Here is a 14946-nt window from a genome sequence, read left to right as displayed (position 1 = left end):
TGTTTCTGCCTTGGGTGCTGACAGCTTCCCCAGGCCAGGGGCACTATGAGGCTCCCTGCTTTGGCCAGCAGTAGTGGGGGCTGCACATGATCAGAAATCAACAGCACAGTGGCAGCTGGCAGCCAGAGCTACCATCACTAGGCACACTGTTCCCTGGGCCCTGTCTCCTCGCCTGCTCTTTAATCACTGACCCTCCCCTTGCCTTGCACCAAGTCTTACTCTGTAAGGTAGTGTGGCCTTTGCTTGGCCCATCCACACTTGGCAAGGCCCGCCTCCTTTATCCACTGAAGACAACTTTCACACTTTGTTGATCTCACATATTGTTTTCATAAAATAAATTTTAAAGAGATTTAGCTACAGAAATTATGGATACTGCCTGTATATAATATGTACACACAACAGCTGAATCATAAAATGGTCTACCTCACAGAATGTATTATGAACATTAAGTGACACATAAATATGTACAAGTATATCTGTGTATATATGTTCCCTTACCTTAATCTCTAGTAGAAGAAACATCCATACTGGATTAAATTCTAGATTCACCATTTACTAGTATAGTGATCTAGAACAAATTTTTTAGTCTCTGAACCTTTTTTTCATACTGGGATATTTATGTCAGTTTTACAAGATTGTGTATATTCCTTTATATCCCTTTCTCATTACCATTGAGTGAAAATTTATTTCTTGCTGACCATGCATTGGGTTTACAAGTCTGTAAATAACGGGAAGAGATTGCCCATAATTCTCTTACGGAGCTGCTGATGGATTGGAACTGTTAGAGGGGCACAGTTTTGGATTAGCAGTGCAATTTGCTGTAGACTACACCAGTGCTCACTATTCCCACACAAAGGTCCTTACTTACACATTAATTACTTGGCATGTTGTTGATTGCCGTCTAGTTGCAAATGACTCAGAGTGACTCCATGAACAAAAGATCTGAGGCCTTTCTATGATTATCATTTCTCCAAGTTCATAGAGTTTCCAGAGGCATATCGTTTAGGAAGTGGATGCCACTCCTGCTTCCCAACCTGTCTTTAAACTGGGAGCTCTATCAAACATTGTCCATCGTGGGCAGCCATTATGGCATTTGAGACCCCAATGGTATAAGGTTCAGCATCACAACAAACCCAGATTACCTCAGTACAGCAAATTGACAGAAGAGTGCTGTACAACTTAGAAGAATGTTCTTCCAAAATATAGTAGCATAGGATTAAAATATAATCCCTTGGACCCTATTTATTAAATATAAGGGCCCTCCATTAAATATAAGGGCCCTCCAGAAGGTTTTGTTGAGTCTAAACAAGAGGCTTTAATAATAAAAAACAACAACAGCCAAACATTCCACAATGTCCCTCAATCAAAACAAGAGAGCCCATCTTACAGAGTCAAGTCACTTGACTCAGTCTCCAAAATGGAGATAAGGGCTTGGCCTTAAATGCAAATGTTCTCCTGGAGGTCTTGTTGACTCTAAACCAGAGGCTTAAACAATGAAACAATCCACACAGATCCTCAACCAAAACAAGAGCATCATCTTATAGTGTCCAGCAAATGGAAGTCCAAAATCAATAGTAGGCCAAATATTCTAAAAGGCAAGGAGTGAAACTAGAGTCTCTCTCTTTTTTTATTAATTTTAATGAAAGTTTATAGAGACTTAGGGTTTCCAGTCATTCATTGTTGCACTTTTCTCCCTGCCCACCCCTTCCCCCAATTCACTCTTCTCCTTGAGAAGAAAAAGAAAAACTCTTTCATTATTATGCAATCCCTCCCCCCAAGTCTATTCTACTATGCAGCCTTTATTCTGGACTTCTGTAATGACAAGAATACCCATTCATATGTCCCTTTTAACCAGTTCTCTCCTATCTGTTTCAATGCCATATACATCATTCTTCCCCTCCTTTTTGATCTTCCCTTAACCCTGATAGCAGTCCTTTTTTACAACAGTGGCCTTATGCAATATTTGTCCTTTTGTGACTGAGATATTTCACTCAGCATAATGTCCACCAGTGTCATCCATTTTGCATAATATTTCATGAGTTCCTGTTTTTCAGTAGACAGCCTCTTTTTAAAAAAAATAATTGTCATAAACTTAAGGTGTGTTTAAGTGCAAATAAAGTCATCGGTGGTTGTGTATATGTGATATGCATTCAAACATGATATGTGTGTGTGTGTCTGTATATATATAGTCACCATGAATTAAAATCAACACAGTGGCAACAAGTTTAGGGTGTTAGTTTGCTTTTTGTTTGTTTTTTTGGTTAGTGGTGTCAATTTAATGTATATCTAAGTATCTCTTCCTGACTAGTTTTCTTCCCTGAGTATTAGCCTATTATGTATGGTTTAGTTCTCTTAGTTTCAGGTTTATTAAAAAATTGTACAGTACATGCAGAGAGTTCCTATGTACTCCCTTTTTTTCTGTATGTTTCTTCCTTTTACTGACATCATTTGCTACAGTTGATGAGTCAACTCATCAAAGTTAATAAAATTAATATTTAACTTTTTATTTTATATTAGTTTATAAACAAAGTTAATACATGTTGTGTTCCGTACAAACAGTCCCATACATTACATTTTATAAAGTTAATCGCTGTTGAACTATGCTCACCATTGCCCTGTCTTTTTCGGTCCCCATATGATCTGTCCCATTTGCTTAACCTCTTCATCCCCTTATCAGATTGTGTGAACTTATGATTTCCCCCAACCCGTCCCCACCCGTCTTCTCCCACTCCTTCCCTGATAGGATCCCCATACGTGTTTTACTGTCTATCCTTCTAATTTTACAGTAATGGTCTTACCCACTATTTGTCCTTATGAGACTGAGTTCACACAGCATAATGCTCTTCAGTCTCTCGCAAGTTATGCAGTAATTTTTTAAATCACCGTTCCTGAGTGCTGCATAATATTCCATCCATGTGTGAATGTACCACAGTTTCTCAAACCATTTGATTGTGGTTGGACATTTGGGGAGTTTCAATGTCCTTGTGATTGTAAATAATGCGGCTATGAACATTGATGTACTAATGAGTCAATATTATTAATACATTAGTTAAGTCTCTAGTTCACGTTAGGTTCTCTTTTTTAATGCATTCTTTTTTTTTTTTTTTTTTTTTTTTGGCTGAGTACAGTGTACTTTATTGATGGTACATGACAAGATGGGCTCACCAAGCCCTCCCCTTTCTCAGGGGGATTTGATGGAAACTTGTGTCAAGGATGTGAGATTCTCGGTGTGTGGGAGGATCAAGTTGGGACAAGGACTCCCCAGCAGCTGGGGGTCTCTCTCTCTTCTAGTGCTATTGCTGGGGCTGGTGGTCCAAGGGGATCTTATTCTGTGGAGGCCATGTGAACCATCAGGTCGACCACCCGGTTGCTGTAGCCAAATTCATTGTCATACCAGGAAATGAGTTTGACAAAGTGGTCGTTCAGGGCAATGCCAGCCCCAACATCAAAGATGGAAGAGTGAGTGTCACTATTAAAGTCACAGGAGACAACCTGGTCTTCAGTGTATCCCAGAATGCCCGTGAGGGGCCCTTCTGATGCCTGCTTTACTGCTTTCTTGATGTCATCATATTTGGCAGCTTTCTCCAGACGGCAGGTCAGGTCCACAACTGACACATTGGGGGTGGGGACACGGAAAGCCATGCTGGTAAGTTTCCCATTCAGTTCAGGGATGACCTTGCCCACGGCCTTGGCAGTGCCAGTAGATGCAGGGATGATGTTCTGGGCAGCTCCACGGTCATCATGCCACAGCTTTCCAGAGGGGCCATCCACAGTCTTCTGGGTCGCAGTGATGGCATGGACTGTGGTCATGAGTCCCTCTACAATGCCAAAGTTGTCATGGATGACCTTGGCCAGGGGAGCCAAGCAGTTGATGGTGCAGTAGGCATTGCTGACAATCTTGAGAGAGTTGTCATACTTTCCATGGTTCACGCCCATCACAAACATGGGGGCATCAGCAGAAGGAGCAGAGATGATTACCCGTTTGGCACCACCCTTCAAGTGAGCCCCAGCCTTCTCTAAGGTTGTGAAGACACCGGTGGACTCCACAGCATACTCAGCACCAGCATCACCCCACTTGATGTTGGCGGGATCTCACTCCTAGAAGATAGTGATAACTTTCCCATTGATGACCAGCTTCCCATTCTCAGCCTTGACAGTGCCGTTGAACTTGCCATGGGTGGAATCATATTGGAACATATAGACCATGTAGTTGAGGTCAATGAAGGGATCATTGATGGTGACAATATCCACTTTGTTAGAGTGAAAAGCAGCCCTGGTGACCAGGCGCCCAATACGGCCAAATCTGTTTACTCCGATCTTCGCCATCGTGTCTCAGGGATGCGGCTGAGGCTGCACAAGAAGAGAGGGCAATCTGGATCGACGAGGAGCAGAGAGCCTAATGCATTCTTTTTTAAAATGTAAAGCCCTGTTGGGTTTGGCTTATACATATCATGTGTGTATCCATCGTATCATAGACTAATTTCCCTACCATAAGATGCTCTCTTACCTCTTCATCCTTCCTCAACAATCTCTTGCAACCCTGGTTTTTAACTGTCTTATTTTTTAAAAAGCCCAAACCCATTGCCATTGTGTGGATTCTGACTCCTGACATCTTCCAGTGGGTTTCCAACACTGTAATCTTTTTTTTAAACACTGAATCTTTAAAGGAAGACATTGTCTGTCTGTCTGTCTTTTGATGCTTTCAGACTGCCTACCATTTAGTTAGCAGCTCACCAAAAGTTTTCCAGAATGTTGTATTGTTGGAATCATATAGTACATAACTCTTTCAGTTACACAGAGGGTTTCCTTTGCTCAACAATGTACTTGTAAGGCTCCTCTATATCTTTGTAATTTTTTTAAATTTTCCCCTTTTTTTAATTGAGATTTTATTCCGTTTATACAGAACTTGGTTTTCTTTCATTCATTGTTGCACATTTTCTTCCTTGCCCCCCAGTTCGCTTTTCTCTTTGAAAAAAATTATTATTGTACAATTCCCCCTCCCCCCCCACTTTACTATACAGCTCCTATTCTGGACTGTTGTCATGCAGATAATATCTAATCATATATTCTTTTAAGCAATTCTATTCCTCATCTGTTTCAATGGAGTGTGCATTATCCCCTTTCCATAATTTCCCCCCAATCGCCATATCAGTCCTATTTTGTAACAGTGGCATATCTTTATAATTTGATAGCTCATTTCTTTTTATTGTTGTTGTGTGACTATATTATGATTTGTTTATTTCCTTTCCCTTATTAAAGGGCCTACTGGTTGCTTCCACTTTTTGACAGTTTATATTAAAACTACTGTGAGCTTTCATGTGCAAATTTTTGTGTGGATTTAAGCTTTTAACTGAGCAAACCCTCAGGAATGTAATTGCTAGATCATGCAATAGGCTTGTGTTTAGCTTCATAAGAAAATATGAACTTGTTTTCCAAAGTGACTGCACATTCTGCGTTCTCACCACATCCTTGCGAGCATCTGAAAGTGTGTTTGAATTTTAGCTACTCTGATAGCTGTGTCCTTTGAGCTCACCTTCTGTGCCAGCCTGTCATTGAGGTCTCTTCTTTTTCATCGACCTTCTCTACCAAACATGGTATCTTTGTATAGAGACTGTCTCCTTCTGATAATGTACTTGAAGTATGTGAGACAGGGTCTTGCTGTCCCTATTTCTTTTTCTTTTTTATTTATTTATTTTTACAGACGTTTTGGATTTCCATTCATTCATTGCCACAATTTTCTCCCTTCCCACCCCTCCCCACCAGCTTGCTTCCCCCTCCATAGAGAGAAAAAAGAAAAGAAAAAAAAAGAAAAAAAATATCTTCATTAGTATACATTTCCCACGTCCCTTCCCCCCACCCCCTACCCCGAGTACACTTCTCTATGCAACCTTAATTCTGGATTCCTGTGCTAACCATAATACTCAATCATATATCACTTCTAATCTGTTCTTTCCCTCATCTGCTTCAATCCGATTCTGTGACTGGAGAGGTGGGAATAAGTGCATTTGAGATGGCTAGGTTGGCACAGGATAGAAGAACATATAGAGCTCTTGTACATAAGGTCGCTATGAGTCACAAGCAAGTCGATGGCACATAACAACAACAACAACATTTGCCATCTGAATGTTTTCTTTGGTGAAGTGTATGTTCATATCCTGTTCCCATTTTTCAGTTGGGTTGTTTATCTTGTTGTGGTGCTCGAGTATTTTATAAATTCTAGATATAAGTCTCTTACCTAACATGTCATTACCAAATATTTTTTCCCAGTCTGTGACTTTACTTTTTACCCTATTGGAGAAGTTTTTGGATGTGCATAAGGATTTGATTCTAAGAAGGTCCCATTTAGCTATTTTATTCTCCCCTGGTTGGAAGTTTTTCAGGATGCTTGGAAGACTATTCATGTTGTGAATTAGAGCTTCTAGAGCTCTTCCAAGCTTTTCTCTGATGAAGTTTATAGTCCTTGGTTTTAGTCCTAGGTCCTTGATCCACTTTGAGTTGGTTTTTATGTATGGTGTGAGGTGTGGGTCTTGCTTGAGTTTTCTGCAGATAGTTTTCCAATTTTACCAGCACCATTTGTTAAAGAGAGTTTTGTTTCCCCACTTAACTGATTGCATCTCCTTGTCAAAAATCAATTGACCATAGGTAGATGAGCTGATTTCTGGGTTCTCAATTCTATTCCATTGATCTGTGTATCTGCCACTGTAGCACTATGACACTGACTTGACAATAATTGTTGGGTTAGAGTTGTTTGCATATTGCTATAAATTGACCTTTGGCTGTTTCCTAGAGGTTTTGGTTAGTTATGTTTTCATTGTCATTTGTTTTAAGAAACTTAAATTTCATTTTTTATTTCTTCTAGTAGCCACTCATGTTCAAGCAAGGTGTTGTTCAGAAACCAAATGTATGTTTTCTTTCTTCTTTATTCTCTTGTCATTAATTTGTAGTTGTTGTCTGAGAAGATGCTTTGTATTCTTTCTGGTTTTTGTTTTACTAATGCTTGTCTTGTGACCTAATATGTGATTTATTCTTGAGAATATTCCATGCACATTGGAAAAGAAGGTATACTGTGCTTTTTTATGGGTGCATTAGCCTGTATATATCTATGATATTGAGTTGGTTTATTGTGTGGTTTAATTCTTAAGCATCTTTGTTCAGTTTCTTTTTGGTAGTTCTCTTTTTTTCTTGAGACTGGTGTATTGAAGTCTCCTACTACTATAATGGTGGTGTCTATTTCTTTTTTTCCAATTTTTTAATGTTTGCTTCGAGTATTCTGCAGTTCTATCATTTGGTGCATAGATATATATTATGGTTATGTCCTCTTGTTCTTTTGACCTTTTAAGCACTGTGTAGTGACTTGTTCTTGTGATGGTTTTTGCATTGAAATCTATTTTATCAGAGATGAATATTGCTATGCTTGCTTTTTTCTGGTTGCCATTTGCTTGGTATATTTTTTCCCCACCTTTTATTTTTAGTCTTTATCTTCACTTTTCAGGTGTGTCTCTTATTGTTATTGTTGTTGTTGTTGTTATGTGCCATCGAGTCACTTACAACTCATAGCGACCCTATGTACAAGAGCCCTAAACGCTGTTCTATCCTGTGCCAAGTTTGCCATCTCAAACATACTCATTCCTACCACCCCAATCATAGAATTGATCCATCTCATCGAGGGTCTTCCTCTCCTGCGTCGTCCCTCCACTCTCCCAAAAATGATGTCCCTCTCCAAGGACCAGTCCCTCCTTGCAACATGCCCAAAGTATGTCAGACAAAGCTTCAGAATCCTTGATTCCAAGGAGCATTCCAGCTTCACCCTCTTCAGGACAAACCTGTTTGTTCTTCTAGCAGTCCATGGTATATTCAGCACTCTTCTCCAGCACCACAGCTCAAAGACATCAACTCTCTTTCTATCATCCCTAGTCACTGTCCAACTCTTCACTGCATAGCACGTAATTGCGAAGACTATAGCCTGGATCAGGCACACCTTAGTCTCCAGCCTGACGTTGCTCTTCAGTACTCTTGAGAAGTCCCTCACAGCTGACTTTCCCAGTGCAATTTGTCTCTTGATTTCCTGGCTGCTGTTACCAAGAGTGTTGACTGTGGAACCAAGTAAACTAAAACTGTTACTATCTCAATCTGGCCCAGTGGGTGAGAATCTTTGTTTTCTTGATGCTGAGCTTTAATCCATATTGAAGGCTGTAGTCCTTGACCTTCTGCAGCAAGTGATTCAGGTCCTTCTCAGTTTCAGCAAGCAGAGTTTGTGTCATCTGCATAACGCAGGTTGTTGATGACTGTTCCACCAATCCTGATGCCACATTCCTCCTCGTACAGCTCAGTGTCTTGGATGATCTGTTCAGCATACAGTTTGAAAAGGTATGGAGACAGAATACATCCCTGACGGACTCACTTCTTGATTTTCAATTATGTAGTGTCTCCTTGCTCTGTTCTGATGACTACCTCTTGGTCCAGGTATAGGTTTCCAATTAACACAATCAAATGTTCTGGGATTCCCCAGAGTCAGCCATAGCTTGTTGTGATCCACATAGTCAAAAGCCTTTACATAGTCAATGAAGCACAGATAGACATTCTTTTGGTGTCTCTTGTAGACAATATATTAACGGGTGTTTGATTTTCGGGTTTTTGTTTTAATGCAATCTGCTATTCTTTTTCATCTTCAGTGGTGCATTTAAGCTGTTCACATTCATTGTAATTATTGGGAGGCAAGGTTTTATTTCTGTCATTTTGTTGATATCTTTTTGGTGGTATTGCTGCTTATTATGATCCATCTTCCTTTCAGTGGCCCCTCTGTAAGGAGAACTTCTGTCAGTGTTTCCTGTAATGCTGGTCTTGTTTTTACAATATCTTGATCTTTCCTTCATATTTGATGACCATTTTTGCTGGGTATAATATTCTTGGTTGACAGTTGTATTCTTTGAATGTTTGATATATGTCATTCCACTGTCTTCTTGCTCTCATGGATTCTGCTGAGAAATTAGCACTTACTCTTATTTGCTTTCCCTTATACATTATTCTTTGTTTTTCCCTAATTGCTTTCAGAATTCTCTCATTTGATTCTGGCAAATTTGACTTTGATATGCCTTGATGTTTTTCTTTTGGGGTCTATTCTATATGGTGTTCACTCATCTTCTTGAATATACTCTCATTCTTCGTTATGCCTGTAAAGTTTTCTTCTAGTAATTCTTCCACAACTTACTTGGTGCCTTTACATAGTGCCCCACATTAGTCTTAGGCATTCTTCTTCCTTCATATTTGAATCTGCTTTTTGTTAAGCAAATCAGTTGTGACAATTCAATTCTATCTTCAATTTCACTGGTTCTGTGTTCCATCTTTTTAACTCTTTTTATATATCCCTCTAACATGTTAACAATGTCTAAAACATTGGTCCTCATATTTTGGATTGCAGTTTCTTGTATTTCCAGAGCCTCTAATGTGTTGTTTGTTTTATCTGCATTATCTTGCATTGGTTTGTCTTTTTTTTTTTTTTAAGTTCCTCTTGGTTTTTGCTTGCAGAGTCCTGTAATTCTTCAATTTTGTCTTTTACTCATTAAAAATATTCAATCATTGTTAGTCTGTGTCATAAAGTTTCATCAGAATTTCTGACTTCAGGAAATACTTTGGTACTGTGTCACTTTTTGGGAGTGACATCTTGTTTTGGGTTTGTGTAGGGTATGTCCATGTCATTGCATTGGTAAGAATTTTTAATGCCTGAGGGCTTAGTTGGCTCTTGGTCTAAAAGTCTTGGTGCAGGAAGTCACTGCTCCAGAGGAGGTCAGGGCAGCTATCATACCTGAGTTTCTTTCTGAACTTTTTACTCAAGGGAAAACTTGCCTAAGTTGGGAAGAGAGATGGCCTGTGCATTTGCAGCCTTTTCTGTAAACTGATGCAGGTAGGTGAGTCCAAAGTGTCCAGGGCTAAAGGCAGCTCGTTCTCTGGGAGGGGGGAGGAAGTGGCTTCACCTGTGATATTGGTGTCCCTGGTGCAGTTCAGATGGTCGGCAGCAGTCATCCTCCAGGTGTTAGGGCCAGGGTGTCCAGGTGGTGCTGTCAGGTCCTCCAGGCACTTGGACCGGATGTCCAGATGGCAGGTGGAAGCAACCAGGTGGCAGGCTTGAGGGGCTGGGGGCCTTTAGGCAGTGAGGCCATAGTCTAGTGCTCCATACAGGAGAGCAGTCCAGGCCACACTGAGAAATTTTTAAGACAGGTACCTTGTTAATTGACTGGAACAGATCCACAGCCGCTATTGATGATCAGTGTTTTATTCCCTTGTACATAAGTTAGCTCTGTCAACAGCTCCTGACAGCAACCAAAATAATAGCTGTGTATTTCTTCTGGTAGTTCTCTGTCAGTATACTATTCCAGTCGTTTCTGCTTAATCTTCAGCAGGATTTTGCTTGTGTGTAATACGAATGATTTTGTTCAATAATTTCCACACTCTGTCTAGTCATCTTTTTTCTGGAATGGGAATAAATATGGATTATCCTCAAATGTTGCATAATTGCATAGTGCTGCTGATTTTTTATATTAATGAATTTATTTTAGTTGCCAGTTTTATTTAACAGTGGAGCACAGACTGTACCAGCAGTTACTCTTCGGACATTTAGAATGTGATATATCTTAATTCAGAATTGTAAATAACTTGTTAGGAGCATATAATTAATGTTTGGGTGCTATGCTTTAGGTATGTCCTTGAAAACATCTATTGGAAAATTCAGTAATGTGTAGAATCATTGCTTATGTAGTTTCTACTTAGTTTAGAAGTATCTACACCTACAAATTGTTTGTTTGCTATTGCCTGCTTTGGAGTTGTTCTGTACTGTACTGATTGTTTGCCTTTCCAGTGGAAAAAATAGCTATTGACTAGGCATAGGGTGGGGTTGGGGGTAGTCCAAGCTAGGAGCTTGTGCCTGAGTGGTGGAGGAATCTCCTTTACAGTCAAAAAGTAAGGAGCTCTTTGGAACTTAGAATTAAAAATAGATTTTTCTATTTAAGAAGTTGTTGTTTAAATGAAAATATTTTAATCCAAAGCTTGATGTTTTAAAGAAGTCTATTAAGTTCTGCAGGTGCTACTTCACTTAAATTACTTATCCAGACTGCTTTCTTGTGAAGTAGTTAGTGATGTTATCAGAAACTTATAATAAAATATATTTTGGTGGTATTGTGTACTTTCAAGTCAAAACCGACCCATAATTGACCCTTTTCATACTCTGGGATGGGGGGAGGAAATGGCTTCACCTGCAATATTGGTGTCCCTGGTTAATTGGCAGTTAATTGCACGGGAGGAGATTGCCCATCTATTTCCCATCAGCAGCTGGTGAATTTGAACTGTGTACCTTAAGGATGGCAGTGCAGCATTTGCCGATGTCTAAGAGTTAACAAGTATTTATGAAATGTTATGATTAAAATTGTTATTTTCATTTAAAAAATAAACTGTAATAGAGTTTCTAAAATTGATAGAGAAGTTTTATTTGTATTTAGAGAAGTAGTGTGGGATTACTATTCCTAAATTTATAACAATTTCATTTTACAGAAGAGTTACCTAAAAATTAAAATTGTTTGATTCACCTATTGACTGATACAGTTAAAGATTTTCTATTTAAATTCCTGTTAAGAGAAAGAATTGGAAAAAAATTCCTCTTGAATTTACTCATATATGTATTTTTTTCATTATGTGAAGAATAGCTATCAAATAAAGCTTTTTAGAGTAGTGGACAGCGAAGGGGGTAAAATCTTGTGGATAGTAAGCATAATGGTAATTAGTGTTTTAAGATGATGCTCATCCATTTTACTTTTAATTGTAGGGTATATTTACTTCTGGAACATGGGAAGAAAAATCAGATGAAATTTACTTTGCTGACTTCAAGTTCTCAATCACTCATCATTATCTGGTGCAAGAATCCAGTGATAAAGAAGGAAAAGATGAATTATTAGAAGGTACATTTTACCTACATGCTTTTCTAAGCCTTATGGAACCTGTAAGTAAATAACTTAAGAAACTTATATTCCAATTGGGAGAGATAAGATCTACAAATAACAGATAATAATAGATAAGATCTATAATAAGAGATTAAGGGAGCTCTGGTGGCCTAGTGGCAAGAAGCTGTACGGCCATCCCAGAAGTATGTGGTTTGAATCCACCAGATCCTCTGCTGGAGAAGGAGGAGCAATCTCCTCCTGTACCAGTCAGATCAGATTTGACGGTACACACACACAAAATAATAAAATTTAATAATAAAAAAAAAGTTTAAAAAGTTAAAAAAAAAGAGAGATTATTGTTAGGTGCCATCAAGTACAACTCACAGTGAGCCTATGAACATCAGATCTGAAGCCTGTTCTATCTTGTGCCATCCTCACAGTCCTCATACACTCAAGCTGATTGCTCTAGTCACTGTGTCAGTTCACTTGCTTGAAGGCTCTTCCTCTCCTTTGCTGTCCTCCACCTTTCCACGCTTGAGGTCCCTCTCCAAGGAATAGCTACTCCTAGCAACTTGCCCAAAGTATTTGAGACAAACTTTAATCATCTCTGCTTCCAAGGAGCACTCTGGCTGGACCTTCTTCAAGACATACCTATTTGGAAAATATCACTTATAGTTGTAGATCAGAAAAAATGTTGTAGATTATACAGTACTTGAGCTAGACCTTGAAGGAATTGCATTATATCTATGGCAATACCACCCTGAATGTATCCTTCTCTTTTTAAAAAGAGAAATAATTTGACTGCTAATCAAGCAAAATATATTTTATTTATACCTCAGACTTTGGAATCAGACTGATTCTTTATTTCCTTAGTAACTACTTGACTTTTCTAAAAGTGAGTTTTCTTGTTTGTAAAATGAAGTAATTAATATTCTGGTAACCTAATGGTAAGGAATTATGTTGTCAGTTGATACAATTCAAGTCCCCCAGTTGCTCTGTGGAAGAAAGATGGGTAGTCACTTCTCATGCTTTTTACAGCCTCTGAAAACCTGCTGGAGAGTCAACTCTGAGTTGGCCCTTACTTGATGGCACATAAAAAAAACAATATGAATATTTCATGGAATATTATATCCATGGGGAGGTGGGTGGCCTAATGAATAGAGTTAGTTGTCAGCCCAAAGGCAGGTAGTTCAAATCCACCAGCTGCTCTGTGGGAGAAAGTTAAACAGTATTATCCCTTGTGATTTACTGTCTCTGAAAACCTATGGGAGGGTCAACTATCAGTTGGTTCCAACTTAACAGCAGTGAATTGAATTTAGTTGATTATATGTATATGTGTGTGTGTGTGTATCTCTCTCTCTCTCTCTCTCTCTCTCTCTCTATCTCCCATCCCAAAACCTGTCTTGTAATAGGTACCCAATCAAAGGTTTGTTGCTGTTAGTACATCAAATTTTCTGAAGTCATTTGGTGTTTAGGTACTCTTGTCTAAAACCATGATTAGAAAAAGTACTTACTTACTTACTTAATTAATAAATAAATGAATGAATGAATGAATGAATATTGGCATTATCAAGATGTATATATTTATTCACTCGGGAAAAATACATAGATACGTTAATACTGTTTTTGTTAAAATATAATTTATAAGCATAGACCTAAAACATTCTTTTCTTGCATGTTATTGTTGCGGTTATGTACTATCAAGTTGCCTGTGACTTATAGTGACCCTGTGTACAACAGCTCTGAACCCTGTTCTGTCCTGAGCCAACCTCATTGTCTCTAACACACCTACCCCATTACTCCAGACACAGCGTCAGTCCATCTAATTGAGGGTCTTCCTTTCTTGTGCTATTCCTCCATGTTCCCACACATGATGTCCTTCTCCAAGGACTGGCCTCTCTCTGCAGTATGCCTAATGTATCTCAGACAGAGCTTTAGAATTCGTGCCTCCAAGGAGCAGCCTGGTTTCACCCTCTTCAGGTCTAACCTGTTTGTTCTCTGAGCAGTCCATGGTATATTCAATACTCTTCTCCAGCACCAGAGCTCAAAGGCATCAATTATCTTTCAGTCATTCTTAATCATTGTCCCTCTCTCTGATGCATAGCAAGTAATTGCGAAGACCATGGCCTGGAATAAAATATTACCTATTCTATTATATATATTCTGTTCACAAAATAATTAGATAATGTATACATTAAAGTTCATAAACTAGGACAAATAACATTGCTCACGTATACACGTTTAATAACTATTCCTCATTTAAAATTATTCATCCAACTTCACATTTATGACATTAGTGAAAAATCTACTTTCTAGCCATTTTGCACATTAATGACTTGTATACATACATACATACCTACATATATACATCTGACAGTAACAAATGCCTGTGAGAGTTAATGCAGGTATGATGTCATTCTGAAGACTAGTGTGCCTGATTGAGGCATGGTCTTTTTAATCACTTGCTATGGATATGAGAGCTGGACAATGAATAAGGATGATAGAAGAAGAATGGATGCCTTTAAGCTGTGGTGCTAGAGAAGGATACTCATGGATTGTCAAAAGAACAAACATATATATTGGAAGTGCAACCTTGGAGGGAAGGGTGGTGAAGCTTTGTCTTTCATACTCTGGGCATGGTGTTAGGAGGGGCTATTCCTTGGAGAGGGACATTGTGCTTGTAGAATAAGAGGGCCAAGGAAAGAGATAGACACTCAACAAGTTGGATAGACATAGTGACTGGAGCTGGGGGCTTAAGTGTGTCAGAGATGATGTGGATGGCGCAGGATAGGATGGGGCTCAAATGTTTTGTTGATAGGGTCACTGTGAGTTGTATTTGACTCAACAGCACCTAACAACAACATATGTCAAGTTGGTTGAGCTGTGATTCTCAGTCATTTGACAATTATATAAAGATGTAGTTATGCACTGTTTGGTTTTTTTTAAAATTAATTTTAATGAAAGTTTGTAGAGACTTCGGGTTTCTAGTCATTCATTGTTGCACTTTTCACTCCCCCCC

General features: G+C 38.9%; 1 protein-coding gene across 1 annotated transcript in view; it reads left to right on the top strand.

Moving 5' to 3' along the window:
• Positions 1-14946, top strand: part of RAB3GAP1 (RAB3 GTPase activating protein subunit 1 (catalytic)) — a 132924-nt gene that overhangs the window by 21954 nt on the left and 96024 nt on the right. Inside the window, exon 4 of the mRNA XM_006880807.1 lies at positions 11813-11945. Within this exon, the coding sequence (XP_006880869.1) occupies positions 11813-11945 (133 nt within the window). The remainder of the gene's footprint in view (positions 1-11812; positions 11946-14946) is intronic.

This window comes from Elephantulus edwardii, unplaced genomic scaffold, assembly GCF_000299155.1.
Source record: "Elephantulus edwardii isolate Elephantulus edwardi_28Jun2011 unplaced genomic scaffold, EleEdw1.0 scaffold00010, whole genome shotgun sequence".
Lineage (NCBI taxonomy): Eukaryota > Metazoa > Chordata > Mammalia > Macroscelidea > Macroscelididae > Elephantulus > Elephantulus edwardii.
The sequence above is the reverse complement of the archived record's forward strand: the minus strand, read 5'-3'. Positions and strand labels throughout refer to the sequence as shown.